This window comes from Cucurbita pepo, chromosome 4 (genome assembly GCF_057944985.1).
Source record: "Cucurbita pepo subsp. pepo isolate OVF chromosome 4, ASM5794498v1, whole genome shotgun sequence".
Lineage (NCBI taxonomy): Eukaryota > Viridiplantae > Streptophyta > Magnoliopsida > Cucurbitales > Cucurbitaceae > Cucurbita > Cucurbita pepo.
In genome coordinates, this window is record NC_141801.1 from 161,518 (window position 1) to 181,537 (window position 20,020).

The following is a 20,020-nucleotide window of genomic DNA, read 5'->3' on the forward strand; positions in this document are numbered from 1 at the left end:
GGAGAGATGGAACAGAAGGTGAGGATCATTAACTCTCAAATTTGAACCTCCAACCACAAACTCTTATGTTTCTAAAATATTGTTAATATAATAACAAAAAGAAAATAACATTTAATTGATAATTAATTCATCTTAAGATTCACTTCAACTGAATCAAGATTTGATAATCCATTGACGGCCATCAAATATTATTTTAATATATTATTTTTTTATTTGTTTATTCTCCTTACATCAACAACGTTAAACTAATCGCATCCACGTGGTTTCTTGTCATTCTCGCCACCATGCATAAGCTGCATATTATAAATGTATGATGTCCACGTGTGATACCTCATGCACATGTGTCAATATGGTGGCGGAACATGTATGTCCATGTCATCATATAAAATCAATACGGAACATGTGTGACCATCTGTCATCATATGATAATAAAATATTAGTCGTTATTAACGTGGTTCGTATGGTTTCAATATAATTTAATTTTAATTTTTTTTCCCGACGATTTTGGATGTTAAAGCTTTTAATTAATATAATTTAATTATTTAGGTAGTATTTAAATTAGAGTGTGATTTATTTAATTGAAAATTGTTTATATATTAATTTTAATTTCACATAATAGTCCAGCCCATTTATCTAGTTTGACCCTTAAACTTGAGACTCGGCCCAGTGGGCCGAATTCTGAAGCCCAAATAGCTCGTCAATTTAGTAGATTGTATACTTGATGCCTTTTAATCATTTATAATTTCAAATCTATAAAAAAAAAAAAAAAAAAAAAAATGAAAAAAAAAAAACGACAGAAAAAATTATACTAATTTTATAAATATTTTTGCATATTGTATTATCTACACCAAATTTACACCCGACAAAGCGATGGTAGCTCAACGTCGACGATTATTGTCACTCTCAAACTACTTGCCCTAAAAAATGTTGTTCATGAACGGAAATTAAAGATTCACTAGAAGTTGTAGGCTAAAATATGACATCTAAAAGTTGGAACGCTCATGATCCTATTCTATTTGAGTCCGAGCTTATCGGAATAGGCGAGAACTAAATATTTTGTTTTTTTTTAAAAAAAAAAAAAAAAAAAAAACTTTTAAACATTATTTAATGGTAGGCAATATAAGTTTTATTATATAAATACTAAATATTTTGATTTGTTGTATTTGTAGAAATTTCCACAGAATTTGGGGGGGGGGGGGGGGGGGGGGGGGGGAATCTTCTCTGTAGTTCTCTCTCAACTGCTCATCATTTCAATTTTAAACATGAATTACACAATTTCTCTGAATTAGGGCTGTCTCAACCTCACTCTCCTTCTTCCACTTCACTTCATTCCACTCCCTAAACCGCGCTCTCTCTCTCCCTCTCTCTGCCTCCTGACTGGATCGACCATTTCTTCTCAGGTCTATAAATCTTTCCTTCATTCACTCTCTTTGCTACTTCGCTTTCATGTGTTTGTTTGATTCCCGGGAAATCGAATAAAGTTTCTCCAACCCCATCATTCAATACTCTAGCTACTGCCTACCTCGCGTTACTTGGTGGGGCATCTGATTGAGAACATCGGATTCAATTACTCTGTTATAGTTGAATCCAAAGCGTTTTGTGGTGTGTTCTTTTTTGTTTCCTTTTTCTACGATTCCTCTACGCTGTTTGTTTTATAGTTTAATGGAAGCTCCCTTCGCGAGGAATGGATTCTTTAGTATGGTTTACACTACGAACGCATGAGATGGCTTTCTACACGTACTAATAGTAATGGGGTTCTTTCCCCTCTCGTACATGATCGACGCTTGAACAAATTTCTTTGGCTTCGCATTTACCTATATTATCTTTAGGATAACCAATCCTGTGTTATCGTTGCTGATAAGTTTTTCTTTTTTAAAAAAAAAAAAATACAATTTTTTTTCCTTGCTTTTAACTTTTTCGTCGGGCGTCAGAAGGACCGAAACTCTCTAAACATCTTGAATGCCAGACTCACTTTCGCCTTGTACTTTTATGAATCTTAGCTTTTCCTTAGAATCGCGGTTATTGCCTCTTCTTGTTCTGCTTTATTGCATGGCTTTGGTGGACAAAATTACTACGGTAGAGACATTGGAGCCACTTTATTGCATATAAATTACAACGCTTTGTTCTCTCTCCTGGTGCCCATCTTTGCTACATGCATTTGCATTATTTGATTAAATTTACGCTTTTCGTGTTTTATGGAGTAGATGGACCACGTTGATGGAGATATATGAGGGGGATGGTAAAATTAATTCTTACCCAGAAATCATAGTGGCTTTCTCTACTCTGTAGGGGTTATGCCTGTCATGGAAGCTGATAAAACTGATGCCGTTCGTGCTGAAGAACTCAAATCGCAAGCAAATGAAGCATTTAAAGGTAACCATTTGTACCTGAAAAAGTGAAGGTAGCTGAACTTAAATCATTTTTGTGGTGTCCTCTCTAGTGAATATGTCAAGGTATCGCCCGCAAAAATGCACGAACATTCTGTGGGCAGCATTTTAGTCAGTTGTCTATGTTGAAGAAAAGTCTACAACCCGTAGGAAGTTGCTCCTTATGTACTGAACTGTTTTCACTTGATTTCAGCCCACAAATATGCTCAAGCAATTGACCTTTATACACAAGCAATCGAGCTAAATGATCAGAATGTTGTATACTGGGCAAACCGTGCATTTGCACATATTAAATTGGAGGAATATGGTAGCGCAATCCAGGATGCATCGAAGGCTATAGAAATTGACCCTAAATATTCAAAAGTAATCTCAACATTTGGCCAGTGTATATCACATTTATGCACTTCTCCAATCCTTTTTACCACGTTCTGAAATTTTTCTTTATGACAGGGTTATTACAGGAGAGGTGCAGCTTTTCTTGCTATGGGAAAACTTAAAGAAGCACTTAAAGATTTTCAACAGGTTCGAAGACACAAGTTGTACCATCTTTTCTTGTACTCAAAGGGACACTTCGTTTTGAAGCCTTGGCTCATGTCATTGGTGGAAGCTGCGATTGGCTCTTATTGGCTTTTAACATCTGAATACAAGTTGTATTGCATTGCTATTCTCATTTGTCTGTCTGTTCCCTTTTAATCATCTGAAATTTCAGTTGGAGTTTTTATTGTTGTCTGACCTGTTTTAGTCATTATTCTGAAAAGTTATTCGTTGATCTCTCTCTTTTTCAATATGGTGGGACTGGTGGCTGTTGGGAAACTAAGGAGGTGGAGAGGGTTAAACTGTTTTTGTTGCTTTCTTTCTGACGTCCCAAATTTAATTCCAAGTTTCAACTTATATAATATTTGATATATACAACCGTTCGATCATATTTGTTTTGTGTTGCCCAGCTCAAGAAGATCTGTCCCAATGATCGTGATGCTGCTAAGAAATTGAAGGAATGTGAAAAGGCAGTCATGAAGCTTAAGTTCGAAGAAGCAATAGCAGTACCAGAAGCTCAGAGGCGTTCAGTGGCTGATTCCATTGATTTTCATGCAATCGGTAATTTCTCTTACGTGAAATGTTCTCACCTTGCAGCTTGTGCAACTAGATCCCCAGCCCCCCAAGAATCCACCCACATATTTTAGGAAATGGCTCATTTTATCATTTTATCCATTTAATCAACTTTTAAACTTCTGTTAAAGATTAACAATAAAAGTAAATCTCTAGTCCATTCTCTTGAATTTTAGCAAGACCCAGTGGTAGGTCAAATGTTATGGATATTAAGAGATCATCTAATTACAATTTTAATTTCCTTTTTCTTTGTTCTTAGTTTTCTGCTTATTGATTTAAGATAATTATGTTAAATCACATTTTTCTTGTTCTATGACCTTTTGTTTTCTTTTTTACAAAAAATTAATTGCTTTGTGACGAAGTAAGGCTCGTTTATGCTTTAATTGTAGATGTTGAGCCACAGTATACTGGTGCAAAGATAGAAGGAGATGTTGTAACACTGGATTTTGTGAAGAAAATGATTGAAGATTTTAAAAACCAGAAAAGCTTGCACAAGAGGTAGGTCCAATGATTGACGTCATTAATCAGTGGCATGAATATGCCTTTTAATGTTGCTATTGATTTTGTAGATATGCATTCCAAATTGTATTACAAGTCAGAGAAATCTTGCGTGCCCTTCCATCTCTTGTAGATGTTAACATCCCAGAGGGCAGACATTTAACTGTTTGTGGTGATGTACATGGTCAGGTAAGGTTTCTTTGAGTTAATATACGTACTTATGATATCACCTGTCCTAGTGGTGAGCATGTGTGGAGCCATTAAATATACTAGTTATGTTCACAAATGGACAGTTTAGTGATAAAAGGAATTAGATCATCGAAAGTTTTGCTTGCCTTTTTTTTTTTTTTTTCTTATCCATACTTGCGCATCAATGGAGTTGCACAATATTGGGATCTCTTTTTTCATAATACAGCTGTGTTGTATTTTTCCTTTATTTGAATCTCCTTATTGTATTTCTTGTTTATGTTTTATTGTAGATGGTAGGCATGCTTGCATAATATACCTTTTATGATGTCTGCAGTTCTATGATCTCTTAAATATATTCGAGCTTAATGGGCTTCCATCAGATGAAAATCCATACCTCTTTAATGGAGACTTCGTGGATAGAGGTTCATTTTCTGTGGAGGTCATTCTCACGTTGTTTGCATTCAAGTGCATGTCTCCAGCAGGTGAATTTCCTCCAAACATTTTTACACCGTAAATCTTAGATGGACTTCTTCCCGCAAAATTTTACAAGCCTATGACACTAAGGCAGGTTATAGCAATTTTGAAAGTCGTTCTTTATATCCAAGGAAGAAAAATCTTGGAAAGCAAGGAACTTGAGCTCTGAGCTCTGATTGCTGTAATTTTTCATGATTGTACTATAGCTGAATGTTAGTCGAACTTAATTTCACGAAATCCAGAAGAGGTAAAAACAATTTAATTATGAAGCTCTATGGATCTCAACCCGACAATTAACTTGATTTACTAAGTGTAAAACTGCAAATGTTATTGTCTGATCTCCTTAAAAGGTTCCTATATGTGCTTGCACTGTACTGTTTCACCATCACAATTTTTTGTCAGATCATATATGGTTTTATTTAGTCATCAACTGCTCCCTTGTGTCCTGTGAATTTTCTTTCATCCAATGACTTTTTATATCACTTGTCTACTTTCAGCTATGCATTTGTCCAGAGGAAATCACGAAAGCAAGAGCATGAACAAGATCTATGGCTTTGAGGGTGAAGTTCGGTCTAAGTTGAATGAAACGTTTGTGGAACTATTTGCAGAAGTATTTTGCTCTTTACCTTTGGCTTATGTTCTAAATGAGAAGGTTTTCGTGGCTCATGGTGGTCTTTTTAGTGTTGATGGGGTAAAACTCTCTGAAATCAGAGAAATAGATCGGTTTTGCGAACCCCCTGAGGAAGGTGAGATGCATAATTTAATCTCTTTATTTAATCTTTTATTGCTCATCTAAACTCTAATGCATATTTTCTGCACAAAGAAACATGCCTGAAAAGTCAGTATGGTTTTTCTCGAGCACAAAAATCATTGTTCTTATATTCCTAAGTTGAATATTTCTTAATTTTCCTGTCACTTTTGTGTAACAGGATTAATGTGTGAAATCCTATGGAGTGATCCGCAACCTAATCCTGGGAGGGGACCCAGTAAACGTGGTGTAGGTCTGGCCTTCGGTGCAGATGTCACTAAAAGATTCTTGGAGGAGAACAACTTAGGTAGCTGTTTTCTAGTTATGTATCTATTATGTTTGGTTGAGAATGATAACAGTTTTTGATGACATGAACTACCAATAACTCGACAGATTTAATTGTGCGATCCCATGAAGTCAAGGATGAAGGGTATGAAATCGAGCATGATGGAAAACTTATTACAGTATTTTCTGCTCCCAATTATTGTGATCAGGTAATTTCTTTTTCCTTGGTTGGGAAAACTTATTACAGTATTTTCTGCTCCCAATTATTGTGATCAGGTAATTTCTTTTTCCTTGGTTGGTGCAATATTATCCATACATTACTAATTGTTTTAGAAGAAAAATAGCATATTACTTCAGCTTTTAGTAGTAGTAGACTAAATTCTTCTCCCATTAGGGCTTAGGTGCTGATTCTTCTTTTCTGTTTCCAAAGTCAAGTTCTTTCATGTTTTTTTCCTATAAAATTTGTACCGATGGTTTGCCATAATGACATTGCAGATGGGAAATAAAGGAGCTTTTATTCGCTTCGAAGCACCAGATTTGAAGCCCAACATTGTAACCTTCTCGGCAGTGGTGGGTGTTCATTTTTATTAATATGGTCTTTCCTGTGGAGTACCTTTTTTTTTTTTTGGATTCCTTTACATATTTGTCATTCATCGATATTGCAGCCGCATCCTGACGTGAAACCAATGGCATATGCAAATAACTTCCTTCAGATGTTCCAATAACTGGACAAAGCAGTAATTCAACGCAATGCATTTCAGTTTACACGAGGCAGCTGGTGAAGAGATATGGTTTCAAGTTTTGACAAAATGCAGGTTCCGTTGTGATGTGATTGTTTGTGGATATGCTGCTTCTCCTCAACGCTCTCTTTCTAACCGTTTAGTTGGGGATTATTTTTTAGCTTCTAGGCTTTTGTTTTGACCCTTCCATAGTATTTCGAAGTCAATTGTGTATTCGTGCTATAGCTTTCTTGTTGGACATTTCTTTGATATAAACTCCATATTGTATGTTTACAAAGTGGGAAGAGAGAAACATTTGTTCATACAGTACCCGATCCTCAGCCTCTCCTACACTCTTCCTTGTGTTTGAACATGGTTCGCTAAGGTTTAGTCTAGGATCGTGTTTTGAGGCAAATGACTTTGGGGAGCCATTGCCCGATCTTTAATGCCATTTCTCCATATCCATGCGTCCTCTTCCCGAGTCTATCTATAACCATAAAACCTCATCCACTCTCCTTGCCCCTCGAGAACAACTCCTCAGCCCCTTCGTCATTCCTCGCCCTCTAATGATCTCAATTTTGTTATTTAAAGTTTAAAAAATTAGTGTCTAATAAACAACTTCAAAACAACTCTACTCGGAACATGTACTTGATCAAGATTAAACACGAACACAAGTCATATAACTTCACATACTATTTGTAACTCACTCAACATCTCAAAAAACTTCGGACCACTTTGATAAATAATATCAAGTTAACCTTTTCTTTCTTTTAAAAAAGCAAGAAAATGTTTTTAAAAGCAAGAAAATATTTAAAAACGGTTAGTGAATTAGTGAACCAAGTTGTAGCACATAGGAACTTTACTCTTGCTTCAACTCGTGAACAATAATGGTGAGTAAATTGGTAACTTCTCCAAGCTATGTACTCACCATTTTTATTATATACTTTTACCATAGCATTTTTTGGTACTATTGAATTGTCTTGTAAGAATTTTCATCAGAAGGTTATGTATCACAGACATAAGTTACATAACTAGGGCTTTATGGCTCTTAATCCCACAAGAAATAAAAAATCTACATTTCTAATGTCCACTTCTTATGCTCACATCTACTTCATAAGCCATGAGCCAAACATATTATGAATCAAACAAATCAAATCAACAAGTAACATATATTGAAATCTACGGAATCTTACACCTTTCCAGGACAGGTAAGAAAAAAGGGTAGATGACAAGGACTATAGCACATGTCATGGCACCATCAATAGAAATCTCTAGCTTCAAGAACCTATTCAACCATGGACTGCAAAATGTTCACTAGCATTTAACGAACCTATTAATGACCAATCTGGTATCCTCCTTTCACTTTTCCATCCAAAGCAGGAGAGAACAGACAAGTAATTGGTACGAAAATATGAAACTGGACTGCCTCTGATTAACATAATTTACCCAAGAATTACATGGAGTGGATAAAGAACACACCAATCAAACACAAATTCAGAATGATACAACAAAATATTTGTATCTCAAGAAACAGATGAACTGTCAAGTGAAGGAATGTTTACAAGACCTGAAAGCCTTGAAAGTAACAGAGAAAACAAATAAATACATTTTGGCTAGAGCATATGGTTTTTTTTTATTGGGATTACTCCTTGAGCCACCTAAGTCACCAAATAAATTTTTGAACATAGATAAGCAAACGAAAGCCACACATTTTAGACAAAAAAAAACCAACCTTAACATCAAAAAATAATATCCTCGTCCTTCTCAGCAGCTGCAGACAATAAGTTGTGGGCTGAAGTCATGGAAACACCCTTCTGCAAGGATATCTTTTCAGCAAGTTGTTCCTCAGCATATAGCTTGGCATTGATACGTTGCCTCTCAATTTCCCTTCTCTTATAACCCTGTATCTTTTTCAGTCTAAAGAAATCTTCCCTTTCCAGCTCGTCCAATTCTCCCTTAATGTAACTTATAGTATTCTCAATCCTTGGCTTCACAACATTCTCCAGAGCATTAACCCTGCGGTTTGTGGTTTTAATTGCCTCATCAAGAGTCAAAAATGATGTCTGAAGTGAAGCAAGCTCTACAAGAACCTCAATTGCCTTCACATAGGCGCCCCGACACAGCTGGATCTGTTGTCCACCCCTGGCTAACCCTGTGAGATCATTTTTGGTCTCACCATCAGAATAATGTTCAAATTTTGGGAGTTTTACACCAGCGATATTCTCCTGCCGAGATCGAATCTTAATAGCGGCAGTTTGGACATTCTCAAGAACAATATGCTTGATGTTGTCACCAGCAACATATTTTGCTTCGGTGAGAGAAAATGCAGATGTCTTCATGACTTCCCCCATTGATTCCTTAGCTGAGACAATCTTCTTGAGTATCTGACGGAACTGAACAGTCAAAGCATCACTCTTCTTCTTGAGGAGAGCATGACCTCTGGTTGCACCAACAAGACGGGCTTTCATCGCTCCAAGCATTGTAACCGTCGGAACCACATTCAAACGTTGGGTCTGGCCCGACATCTTTTTCAATATCTAAGCGGGAAGATAAGGCAAGGTTGCTATCAGGGAAATTTAACAGAAACACACACAATGTAAAGTTGCAAAAAAAATAAACGCCAGGACACTTAATCTCATGGTTCACTATATCGGTCCGATCTCAAGAGGGGAAAAAAAGTACATCATTCTTTTATGAACATTCGACTTGGATTGCACGCGAAATTATGATCAGCACCTACCAGTCACAAATTTGGATTCCTTTCCTAATCCAGATTCCAACAACTTCTTCGACCTAATCATTTATCGCAGTTCCAAAACGGAAGTGAAAAAGTAAAACGACTCCTTTCCCCCTTCTTCCATACTCAACCTCGATAATCACATAACGTCACAGCTCAAGCAGCTTTAGAAGTGGATCGTTGAACCGTACACACAAACCGAGTTTCTAAAGAAGCATGAAAGAAATTCAAACGATAAACTAGTATGGAGAGGGTAAGAGAAGAACCTGGTGTCGGAGGAGTACGTAAGCAGCGGAGATTCGACGCCGAACAGATGGAATAGATCGGAACAATGGATCGACCGAGATTCCGACGGGACAGCGATCTTCAAGGCGCGCAATAAACTAAAAGGCTGTGATCTGTTGTAGAACTCAAAGACTCTGCTCCAATCTCCAGAAGATCCGATCCAAATTGGATTGAAAATTTGTGAATAATGGGTTAAAAAGGTTTTTAGAATCTGATTTTGATGAAATTGGAATCTTTACCTTTTTACTTCGCCTTTTTTATTATTTTTATTATTTTTTATAATTTAAACTAAACCCTAATTTTCGAAAAATTTTAGATAAATTTGGATTGATGATCGACCCTTCACAAAATTTTTACACATAATTCTAAGTTTAGCATGCAACTTTCATATTCTATACTTTATTTATTTATTCTATTACTGTCTAAAAATAAAATAGTATTTATGTTTTATAAATTATAATTAAAATTAATAAAGATAAAACTTTGAATCCGACAATCCAAACTAATGCAACTCGAATTATAAGGGTTGGATTCGATTAAATAGGTTATCGGATAGGGTTGAGTTTAGTTTTCTAGGAACTCAATGAGTCAAGTCAAGTTCGGGTTCAGTTTGCTTAATGCGAGTTTGAGCCAACCCAAACTAAAAGTATATATAGTACGGCAAGCCTTATCTTCTCTTCTACCTTAGGTTTCTAAGACAAACATACTAGTTTACAATAATAGTCTAGCCGCAACCATCCAAACTGTCTAGTCACAATTCAATTGCAGTTGTCCATCGTGAGTTTGCAGTAATAGTTGTTGTCATCGTTTAAATTTAAAAAAATTAAACCCGACAACTCAACCCAAAAATAGAGAATTGGATTGGGTTGTGAAACAAATTTGGGTGGAACTTTTGGGGTGGTCCAAAAAAAACTCCTATTCAATATAACACGGAGTTAGAGTAGATTTTGTTTGAAAAATGGTTGAAAAAATACTTGAATCTCCAATTTACAGCGAAGGAATGCCCAAAAGGAATGCCCAAAAGGAATGCCCAAAAGGAATGCCCAAATGAAGACTCATTTAAGGTCCCAATAATAGCAACCAAAATTTTACCAATTGAATCCAATCCATTTGTTCTTCTAGATAAGAGAGAGAGAGAACCCAAAAGAATTGTAGCACTCACCGAATAATAATGAATAGTACATAAGCTTCCAATTTGGGTGCTTTCACAACTCAACACACTTGGAGCTAACCCACAATGTGATCAATGTGATCAATGTGATCAATGTGATCAGATAGTAGAGGTGGAACAAATCTGCAGTCTCGAAGAGTTTGCTCAAAGATGTGTCCCACTTTAACAAGCTTTCCCTGTAAACAATCATCCACATTTTTAACAAACTTTCTTTTTTTTTTTTTTTTTTTTTTTTTTTGTTAATAATCACTTCTAAGCTACAGAATTAACCAGACAGAGAATCATAGTTTTCGAACCAACATGCTGTGCGATAGGGTAAATGACGCGTACCTCGTCAAACGCTGCGCCAATCATTTGAAGGCCGACAGGGAGGTCGGAGGACCCATCTCTAACAAATCCACAAGGCAACACCAATGCAGGTACTCCAGCTAAGTTAACATTGACCTGTCAAGGGCATGAAACAAATAAAGATTGTTCAGTTGAAGGAGCGATACTATATATATATATATATTGGAAAGAACTCAAAAGATGGGCGGCAGAAATGCTTACAGTCATGATGTCACCTGCATACATTGCCAATGGATCCTTCACCTTTTCACCTGTTAACAAACAATGATCATAAAAGTAGTGTACAGAAGAATTGAAAGACATGAAATTTTGGAAGGCATACCAATTTTATAAGCGGCAGATGGAGCAGCTGGTGATATTAAGATGTCATTTTCATCTAATGCTGCCTTGAAGCTTTTCTGAATAATGGTTCTCACCTGAAACACCGTTGCAATCATAAACCTCTTATCAAACATTCCTTGTAAAGTGTCAAGAATAGAGAATGTTGATGTGGCACCTGCTGAGCACGCTTGTAGTAAGCATCATAATAACCAGCAGAGAGAGCGTATGTTCCCATCAAAATTCTCATTTTCACCTGAAATCAGAAAATGTGTTATTAATTCCCCGGGACTAAAGAGGACGAGGTTCAAATTCTATAACACCTCATGTAATAGTCCAAGTCAACCGCTAGCACATATTGTCCGCTTTGGCCCCCTCACGGTTTTTAAACTCATCTGCTTGGGAGAGATTTTCACACCCTTATAAGAAATACTTCATTCCCCTCTCCAATCGATGTGGGATCTCACAATCCACCCCTCGGGGGCTCACTCAACGTTCTCGTTGGCACACCGTCCGGTGTCTGGCTTTGATACCATTTGTAACAGCCCAAGTCCACTGCTAGTAGATATTATCCGTTTTGGCCCCGTTACGTATTGTCGTAAGCCTCACGGTTTTAAAACGCGTTTTCTAGGGAGAGGTTTCCACACCCTTATAAGAAATGTTTCGTTTCCCTCTCCAACCGATGTGGGATCTCACAATAAAATAGAAATAAAAAGTGAAAATCTTGGATGTCAATGCAAGAGAAATTTTAAGAGGTTCCAACTAGTACCTCCGAACCAAATCCTGTTGCTCTGGAATTTTGATATAGGCCAGTTAGCTCATCAGCAACAGCTTGATTTCCATATCTATATGTAGGTTATAGTGCCCAAATTGAATCAGAATAAGTTGTCAACACAATACAGTAACAAAACAAAAGCACCTGAAAAATATATATATAGGTATTTAAATGGTTTCTTCAATTGAGAGAATCAAATAACAATTCAATGGATCCAACGTCACTGTCTTTTCTTTGAAGAAGAAAATAAACAAGTTACCTGACACCATCATATCGTGCTAAGTTTGAAGATGATTCAGATGATGCAAGAATGTAATAGGCAGGCAGCCCAAGAGAGAATGATGGCAGTGATACCTACAACAGAAATAATTAGTCAACTAGAAAGTAAAGCACCAAAAGCAATGGAATTAAAAGAAAATATACCTCATTGACGGAGCATCCCAGTTCTTCAAGATGTGAAGCAGCAGCACGTATTGCAGAACTTACTTCACCATCAACACCATTATCAAGAGTTTCACGAATTAGGCCAATCCTCAATCCCTTCAAGGGTTTACTTTCCAATGAATCAACAGCAGTAAATTGCGACGTGAAATCATGAACTTCCTGAAAAACGTGCGCGAATATAAATTTAAAAAATGCTACAAGAATCCACCCTATTATGAAATTGCCCAAGAAGTGATAAAACTAATTCACTATCCGATTCTACAGTTTTCAACTTCAAACGACATCATGAACAATCAATAACAGCAACATGAGACTACCAAAGTCACTTGGCAACTTCAAATTTTCGAAGAAGCAGGCACAGACCAATCTTCCTTTCAAACGCTACAAAACTTAAGACAATAGCACAGAGGAAGTATAGACCAATCTTACTCGTTTACTGCTAGTGGCGTCAAGTGTATCATGACCAGAAATTGCATGTAGAAGAATCCCAGCATCAGCAACTGTTGTCCCCAAGCACCCAATAACATCAAGCGATGAAGCATAGGCCATAAGTCCAAATCTTGAGACACGACCATACGTTGGTTTCAACCCAACAACACCGCAAAAAGACGCTGGCTGCCGCACACTTCCACCTGTATCACTTCCTAAAGACACCACACACTGCCTAGCAGAAACAGCTGAAGCGGAGCCTCCTGATGATCCTCCCGGGACCCTTTTCAAATCCCACGGATTTGCAGTCACCTAAGGAATAACAGCCTCACTTTTACCCTATAAAATGCTCTGTATTCAATTTTCTAATGATAATCCCCCATAGAAATGTCCCCTCTATGTTCACTTTCACGACGAAAGTAGTGCTAAGAAGAAAACACACAACCGCACACACTTCCCGCCCTTATTTCCGAGTACCCCATATGATTGAAAGCAGGGAAAGCTATAAATTTATAATATTAAAAGAAACGCAAACCTGGAAAGCAGAGGCTTCAGTAGTACTACCCATTCCAAACTCATCCAAATTAGTCTTCCCAACCACAATCCCACCCAACTCCTTGATTCTCCTCACAGCAGTAGCATCAAATGGCGGTCGATACCCATCGAGAATCCTAGACCCACCAGTGGAAGGCATACCCGCAGTACAAATGTTGTCCTTAACGCCGACAAGCACCCCAGCCAAAGGACCCAATTCCTCATTTCTCAGAATTTTGTCATCAATCTCGCGGGCATCGGAGAGAACGGTTTCAGAGACGTGGAGAAATGACTTAAGGTGAGGCTCCAATGCTCGAAGGCGATTGAGATAGGACTCGGCAAGTTGGGTGGCAGTGAATTGGCGGGAAAGAAGGGAATGGCGGATGGAGAGAATTTGGGAGTGAAGGGATGGGGAAGAAGCGGAAGTTGCAATTTGGTCGGTGAGAGTGGCATTGGCGATGGGATATGGAGATGAGAGGGGGGTTCGTTTGGAGTGAAAGAAGAAGGGTTTAGAAGGAAGATGGAGAGGGAAGCGAGAAAGGGAACAGCGAGGAGGCTGCAGAGTGGATAGCATGTTCGCTGCTTGACGAGCGCAGGGAATACTGGTAACGAAGCCGTCGTCTATACCTTCTTATTCATTTATTTATTTATTTATGGTTAAATCATAAATTTAATTTAAAAAATTATCTGACAAATTTCAAAATTTTAAAATAGTGGGACGAGAGGGAGAGAAGAGGGAAGAGAAAAATAAAACAAAAAAGCAATGTTTTTTTAAATTGAATAATATATAAATTGGATAAATATTTCACTAAAAAAATAGGTATCCTATCAACTTGCTCTCAATGATTAATAAAAAAATGCTACTAAATTAAAAAAATTTAAGTTTAAAATGTATGTTTTTTAACAATATTTTAGCTGAACAATATGAAGATATTCTTGAAAGATTAAAAAAAGAATAAAAAAAAAAAAAAAAGAGCTGAATGTAAAAAAATATTTCATTTATATTTTTGGTAAAATAAATATTTTCTCCCTACCAAAATTTTGTAAAGAAGCGCAGTTACAACTTACAAGTTATAATCTTGTCTTTCTTCATTTGGTACCCACAATTTGAACGATAACAAGTACTACAACTCTTTGCAGTATAGTCTGTGTTCATGCCGAGTTTAATCTTGATATTTTCATATCAAACACAAACGGCACAGAATATGAAACGACACGAAGTATTTCGAGAGAGAGAACATTATAGAAGATGTAAAACCAATAGTCTGAACATAAATTGAGACCTAAATGAGAGGGATTGAACTCCAATGATGTGTATGAAATCTCTAAGAGCAAAATTTTAGCTGAAAATGCATACATACACAAAATCAAACTCGCTTGTCTGCTACAAGAAGAAAAAGCAATCAGTTCCTCACAGCTGCTATGATATACAAGGCATGTGACTCTGCCGAGAGCAAGATTCTTTACATGGTAGTGAGAAAGTTAATGAATCAAGGTTCACAAGTATTGAGATAGATCAGCCTGGCCCTCCAAATCCCAGATAGCAACTTTTCCATCCAAACCTGTAAGGTCAGGGCAAATAGCTTCCATTAAAACCAGCCTTCTCATAAGTTTCGATCATTTTCGAGACATGAAAATGAAGGCTTCAGAACTTAAGGACACACAACAGATCTTGTTCATAAATAAAAATGAAGGACTAAGATTTGTTCAATATCTCTTCCTTTTAACAAACCTGAAGTGCTGAATCTCTTTATAGTGGAAACCCTTCGCTCTCTAAGAGGCACAATACAACTACAGTTCAAAAACAAATCATTACGTCATGCACATTTAACAATGTGAAGGCCACCCCATGTCCATAGCCACTTTTTGCTAATTCGCTCAGATTACAAATGGCTCTCTGGATAAGCAAATAATTAAGTGGATATGGGGCATCCTCCCGGAAATCAAAGTAATTCACAAAATCAACCAAGTAGAAGCTACAGAAAATATATTCAATAACTACATACTTTATGCAATTCTCGTGGACAATTCCGCGCAATCTTGAAGATTCAACTGATTCATTGCCAACACCTTGCCTCGGTTGACCATATAACTTCCCAAATGCTTCTGAAAACTGATTGAGAAAAAAAAGGCGTTTCACAAATTCAGCTTGCTAGTTAAACCAAGTGGCAAAGTCTATTAGTTGGTGAACAAGATGTGGAAAATAGCCATGAAAGTTAAACCAACTGGCAAAGGGCACTAGCCTTTGTATTGATCTTTATTTAAATAATCTTTTTTTTTTCTTTTCAAATATTTATTATTTTTGTTTGTTTTTCTAGACACTTTTTTCTAAAGCATTGTTTTCATTTGATACCCTATTTTCAAATTTTCAAATTTTCAAATTTTCAAATTTACGTATATTATTAAAAATGACAGGGAAACCAATATTCAAAGTCAAGCTAAGTCCATATACTTGCAGCCCGTCAAGCCCAGTATGGAGTACTGGGACCTGAGAATTCAGACAGGGTGGAACAACTGAACAGGCAACGACCCATTTAGATCAGGCCATCTGCAGACCTAACTAAAAAGATATATAAAATTACTAAGCATTCAGCCAGTAGACAATGCATTCTGTTTCCAGCTTAAGTTGTAAAATAATTGTTAACCGACAAAGTTAAATGGATGCAATACCTGGGATCCATATTTTGAAGCTGAAGCTGTTTTCCTTTCACCAAGAAATCTTATAAAGCTCCTAGTTGTGGTGAGGGGAAGGAAAGCAGATAAATCACTTTACATATTCCTTAAAATATTATAATATCTTAAAGATAACACAATCTATTTCAAGCTTAGCTCACCAGATCCCTCTTTCATCAGCAGCAAAAACCATAGGATTGCAATCGAATCCTACACCTATAACCATTCTCTCACTAACAAATAGTATCTGAAAGAGTGTTATATTGATCCAAAAAACCTTCAAGATTAGAAAGCGAAATAGTACACTGTATTTAAATAATTATAAGAAATACTCAAAGAGTAAAGAAAAATGGATGCTGACCCACATCACGAAGAGGCAAATCTCGAAGTGCAACATTCTGGGCTAGAGGGGAAGGACCAATTTCATCAACAAAGTAAATCATCGAATTGTGACCTGCAGTATTTAAATTATTAAAAAAAAAAAAAAAAAAAAAAAAAAAAAAACTTCAGTAGAGTACAAATAAACCACCATCTAAACAAGAGCATAAAAAATGAGACTCTAGTTGAATCCTATAAATTGTTTTCAACGCCCCAAACAAAAGGTAACTAAAATAATGGGGGAAATTTCATAGTTACAATTGTTATGTAACAAGTTATAGGAAGCTAACCAATGAATTTTTTTTTTTTTTTTTTTGACAAGAGACGATTTCATTGATGATTGAAATTTACAAAATGGATGTATTATCCATGATGTTTATGGAAAAAAACTTACCCAATTTATAAGGAAGGCAGTATGACTATAAGAAGCAAAAGTATTAGACAATTCAAACTTGTCTCTGTAAATTCAAACTTGTTGCTATTCCATATGCTGTAGTTGTAACTTATAAAGTTGTCTCTGTAAATAATTTGCAGAGAGGAGGTACTTCTAACCTGCATAAGCTAAGGTTTTGCCACTTGGTGACCACTTCACGCCAAATGCCCAAGAGAATGAGAGATCGAGCTGAACAATTAACTAATTCACCAAAAGAAATTGCTCATAAATAATAGGAACTACTTTGCTCGTCAAAGTAGAGAGCAACTGTGGACAAAAATACTGAACCATGTCTTTTCCAAAGGGAGAAATTCAAATCATTTAAATTTGAATCAAAAGATGACAATCCAAAAACACTTTTAGTTATTTTATAAAAAAAAATTTAAGCATTCTACTCTTCCAAGCACAAGAAATTTTGTTCACTGCAAATTAAAAGTCTGAATATTAAACCTCTCCGAATTTTGAATCTGAAAATGCGCCGGCTTTTGAATCCCTGTGAAATTTCAATCAAGCATCAGTAACTTCTAAATCAATCCTATAATATTTCATGAGAAGACTGCAGTCTAAACTACTCTCTACATACTTTGTGTCAACACCTTTAATGAAGGTGGAAAATATTCGACATTTTCCATCCGTTGAGGTTGTTGCAAGAAGAAGCTGTGAATAAAATATAAGGGAAAATTCATAACCGAAAAACACAGCCATAATTTTGCTCAGAAAAACAAAGTGACAAGCAAGCACTAAGATATAACTGGAAATCTTCTAAAAAGATCAAAAAATTTGTCCATATAAATTCATATGAAACGGTGGAAAGAAGGGTAAAACAAACATTATTGGGATGCCAAGCGACATTTGTCACAGAAGAATCATGCCTTTTCCTGAGAAGTTTACTGACCCACCTGTGGAAGGTAAACCATGATCATGTTAAATATGGAAAACTAATGCGTAAGCATACTAGGTGAAGCAATGATAAAGAGTTATTTCATTTCTGATAAGAATTAATTATGATTCAAAAATAAACTAAAGCATTGATTACAAAGCCAAAGAAACAAAAAGAATACAGATAAGAAATATTAGCAATAAATTCATCATCTAGCAGAGTTTCCATCTTCATGTAAAATAAAGGCAATAGACACGATGACTTGAACAAAAAGTGAGAAAGAGCCATACCAATTGTTCTCTTGTTCATAGTAGCATATGCAAACAGTTTTTGCCCCACTTCCAACAGCAAACTTGTTTTCTAGGGGTAAGATGGATAATGCAAAACGTAGAAATTTAAGGATGATGTGGATAACATAAGTGATGAGCAAGAGCAGGGTAGGACATTTTGCACTACCTTTTGGACTCCACTGAACACAAAGTGCAGCACGGTTTAGTCTAAGAATGACAAGAGTTGGTACCCATTCTGATCCTTCAAGGTTCCAAACATATCTAGAAAGAAAAGAGATTGGTAGGCCAATGTGGAACATATAAATAAATAAAATTCCCAAAATATTATCTGAGAGAGGCCAGAAGAGGCTGGGGGAAGGAAGGGGTGATAACTGGAGTGAAAAAAAGTGAAAAGATAAGAAACCAGTGAACGTACAAATAACTGGACCAAAAAAAACAAGAATATGAGATAACACTTACGAATTTCGATCATGTGATGCAGTCACAATTCTGTTTGACTTCACACTCCAGTCTATCCCAGAGATAATTTGATCATGCTGACACAGACAAAGTAGATAAATTAATAGACAATAACAACATGCCTTCATTAGAAAGATTTCACTTAACCTAACTCAAAAGATTGGAATGAAAACAAAAAACATCGATCATGAATAGATAAATGCAGTGACCTTAGGTTTCATATTTTCTCATAAATTATAAATGGAAACAGTAAAGTTAAAAGATACCTTTTGAAGAACATGTATTCTCTCCCAGTTGTCTTGTACTGATTTATAAATGTGAACTTCATTGTTGTTGGGACAAAATGCAACCACTATAAAACATATCAAGAACATTAGCATAAGCACAGTCAGATGATGAATCTAAACAACAATTGAATAAAATCGTCCTTTTGATTATTAGACAATGGAGAGCATTGAAGTAACAAAGTAACAAACGAATGTCCCCCGGGTGACCTGAAAAACTTAGCAGCCGATTCGATAACAGCCCATTTCTCCATGAATTTTAGCATGTATCCTACCCCATAAGACATATTGGTTATTCCCAGAATGATCAGATCAGTAAACAGATCTCGTGAAGCTAGTCAACAGCATAATTAGCATGTATCCTACCCCATAAGACATATTGGTTATCGTATTTTCAACTGGGTGGAGGTTGAGCCCAAGTAACCTATCCTGGCGTTCTTCCCATCATTCATCTATAAAGCAAACTAAATCTAGATCGCTCAGCTGAATTGATATCATTGCCCTCTCTTTGATAGCTCAGGAAACATAGATACGCGATCTCAATATATAAAATCCACGTCTAAGTATTTTGGTTCAACTTTTTCCTGAACTGAGGACAAACAAATTACAGAAAACTCGACATTTCCATTCCATTTCTCCCGCAGAAAACAGAACGATTAAATAAAGAAAGCGAGCAAAAAGAGAAGGGTTAATTACTAGAGTGATCAGGACTCCAAGCATGGCAAGTGATGCACTGAGCGAACCCGTGAACTGCAATTGCTGTCATTGTTTTCCCAGCTCCAGTAGAGAATATTGGAAATTCTCAGGAATCAACGACGGCTCGAAATTCCAGCTTCTCGGTGAATTTGATTTGCGATTGGTAGGGACTTTTAAGATAAAAGTCTTAGAAGTGATTGAGAAATACAGGCGCGCGCGAAGGAGATCTCAGAAATACGAATGCGATCCAAAAAGGAAAGCGATCCAAAAAGGAAAGCGACCATGGCGAAAACCAGCAGCCGTGTATGTTAAGAAAGATTCTCTCTGCGCCAACGTAAATTTATGAAATTAAATTCCACCTGTCCTTACGAAAATATCATTTTTTTTTTTTAAAAAAAAAAAATGGAAGATTGAAATTATTGCTAATATTTTTAAATATATAAAAATAAAATTCAGATATAATTTTTTGTTCCTTAAAT

The 20,020-nt window shown here is 36.3% G+C and overlaps 4 protein-coding genes across 8 annotated transcripts; 1 reads left to right on the forward strand and 3 right to left on the reverse strand.

Annotated features, from left to right (window-relative positions):
* Window positions 1–1,211: 1,211 nt before the first annotated feature.
* Window positions 1,212–6,734, forward strand: LOC111793411 (serine/threonine-protein phosphatase 5). Of its 4 annotated transcripts, none has more exons than XM_087123557.1 (13): window positions 1,212–1,400; window positions 2,205–2,373; window positions 2,581–2,750; window positions 2,838–2,909; window positions 3,332–3,482; window positions 3,884–3,992; window positions 4,064–4,181; window positions 4,516–4,663; window positions 5,153–5,401; window positions 5,585–5,710; window positions 5,797–5,897; window positions 6,184–6,258; window positions 6,354–6,734. In XM_087123557.1, the coding sequence occupies exons 2-13, from the start codon at window positions 2,295–2,297 to the stop codon at window positions 6,411–6,413; spliced, it is 1,458 nt and encodes a 485-aa protein (XP_086979683.1). In that variant the 5' UTR covers window positions 1,212–1,400; window positions 2,205–2,294; the 3' UTR covers window positions 6,414–6,734. The 4 variants fall into 4 exon arrangements, with proteins under 4 accessions (XP_086979683.1, XP_086979682.1, XP_086979684.1 ...); XM_087123556.1 differs by having other exon boundaries at window positions 2,290–2,373; XM_087123558.1 differs by lacking the exon at window positions 1,212–1,400 and adding an exon at window positions 1,407–1,602.
* Window positions 6,735–7,893: 1,159 nt separating this feature from the next.
* On the reverse strand, window positions 7,894–9,623 carry LOC111793167 (V-type proton ATPase subunit D). The gene is made up of 2 exons (XM_023674934.2): window positions 9,411–9,623; window positions 7,894–8,944 (listed from the first exon to the last, which is right to left on the reverse strand). Exon 2 carries the CDS (start codon window positions 8,930–8,932, stop codon window positions 8,147–8,149), a length of 786 nt encoding a protein of 261 aa, XP_023530702.1. The 5' UTR covers window positions 8,933–8,944; window positions 9,411–9,623; the 3' UTR covers window positions 7,894–8,146.
* An 864-nt stretch (window positions 9,624–10,487) lies between these two features.
* Window positions 10,488–14,067, reverse strand: LOC111793166 (glutamyl-tRNA(Gln) amidotransferase subunit A, chloroplastic/mitochondrial). The gene is made up of 10 exons (XM_023674932.2): window positions 13,450–14,067; window positions 12,915–13,226; window positions 12,465–12,644; window positions 12,301–12,395; window positions 12,036–12,111; window positions 11,445–11,522; window positions 11,271–11,364; window positions 11,150–11,199; window positions 10,931–11,044; window positions 10,488–10,776 (listed from the first exon to the last, which is right to left on the reverse strand). Exons 1-10 carry the CDS (start codon window positions 14,020–14,022, stop codon window positions 10,657–10,659), a joined length of 1,692 nt encoding a protein of 563 aa, XP_023530700.2. The 5' UTR covers window positions 14,023–14,067; the 3' UTR covers window positions 10,488–10,656.
* Window positions 14,068–14,671: 604 nt separating this feature from the next.
* On the reverse strand, window positions 14,672–19,839 carry LOC111794076 (actin-related protein 2/3 complex subunit 1A). 2 transcript variants are annotated; one of them, XM_023676205.2, is made up of 15 exons: window positions 19,542–19,839; window positions 18,828–18,913; window positions 18,562–18,638; window positions 18,269–18,363; window positions 18,103–18,172; window positions 17,762–17,831; window positions 17,516–17,589; window positions 17,383–17,425; window positions 17,052–17,133; window positions 16,487–16,575; window positions 16,283–16,368; window positions 16,119–16,179; window positions 15,455–15,561; window positions 15,181–15,239; window positions 14,672–15,010 (listed from the first exon to the last, which is right to left on the reverse strand). In XM_023676205.2, the coding sequence occupies exons 1-15, from the start codon at window positions 19,609–19,611 to the stop codon at window positions 14,946–14,948; spliced, it is 1,134 nt and encodes a 377-aa protein (XP_023531973.2). In that variant the 5' UTR covers window positions 19,612–19,839; the 3' UTR covers window positions 14,672–14,945. The 2 variants fall into 2 exon arrangements, with proteins under 2 accessions (XP_023531973.2, XP_086979726.1); XM_087123600.1 differs by lacking the exons at window positions 18,828–18,913; window positions 19,542–19,839 and having other exon boundaries at window positions 18,269–18,473.
* Between the last annotated feature and the right edge of the window lie 181 nt (window positions 19,840–20,020).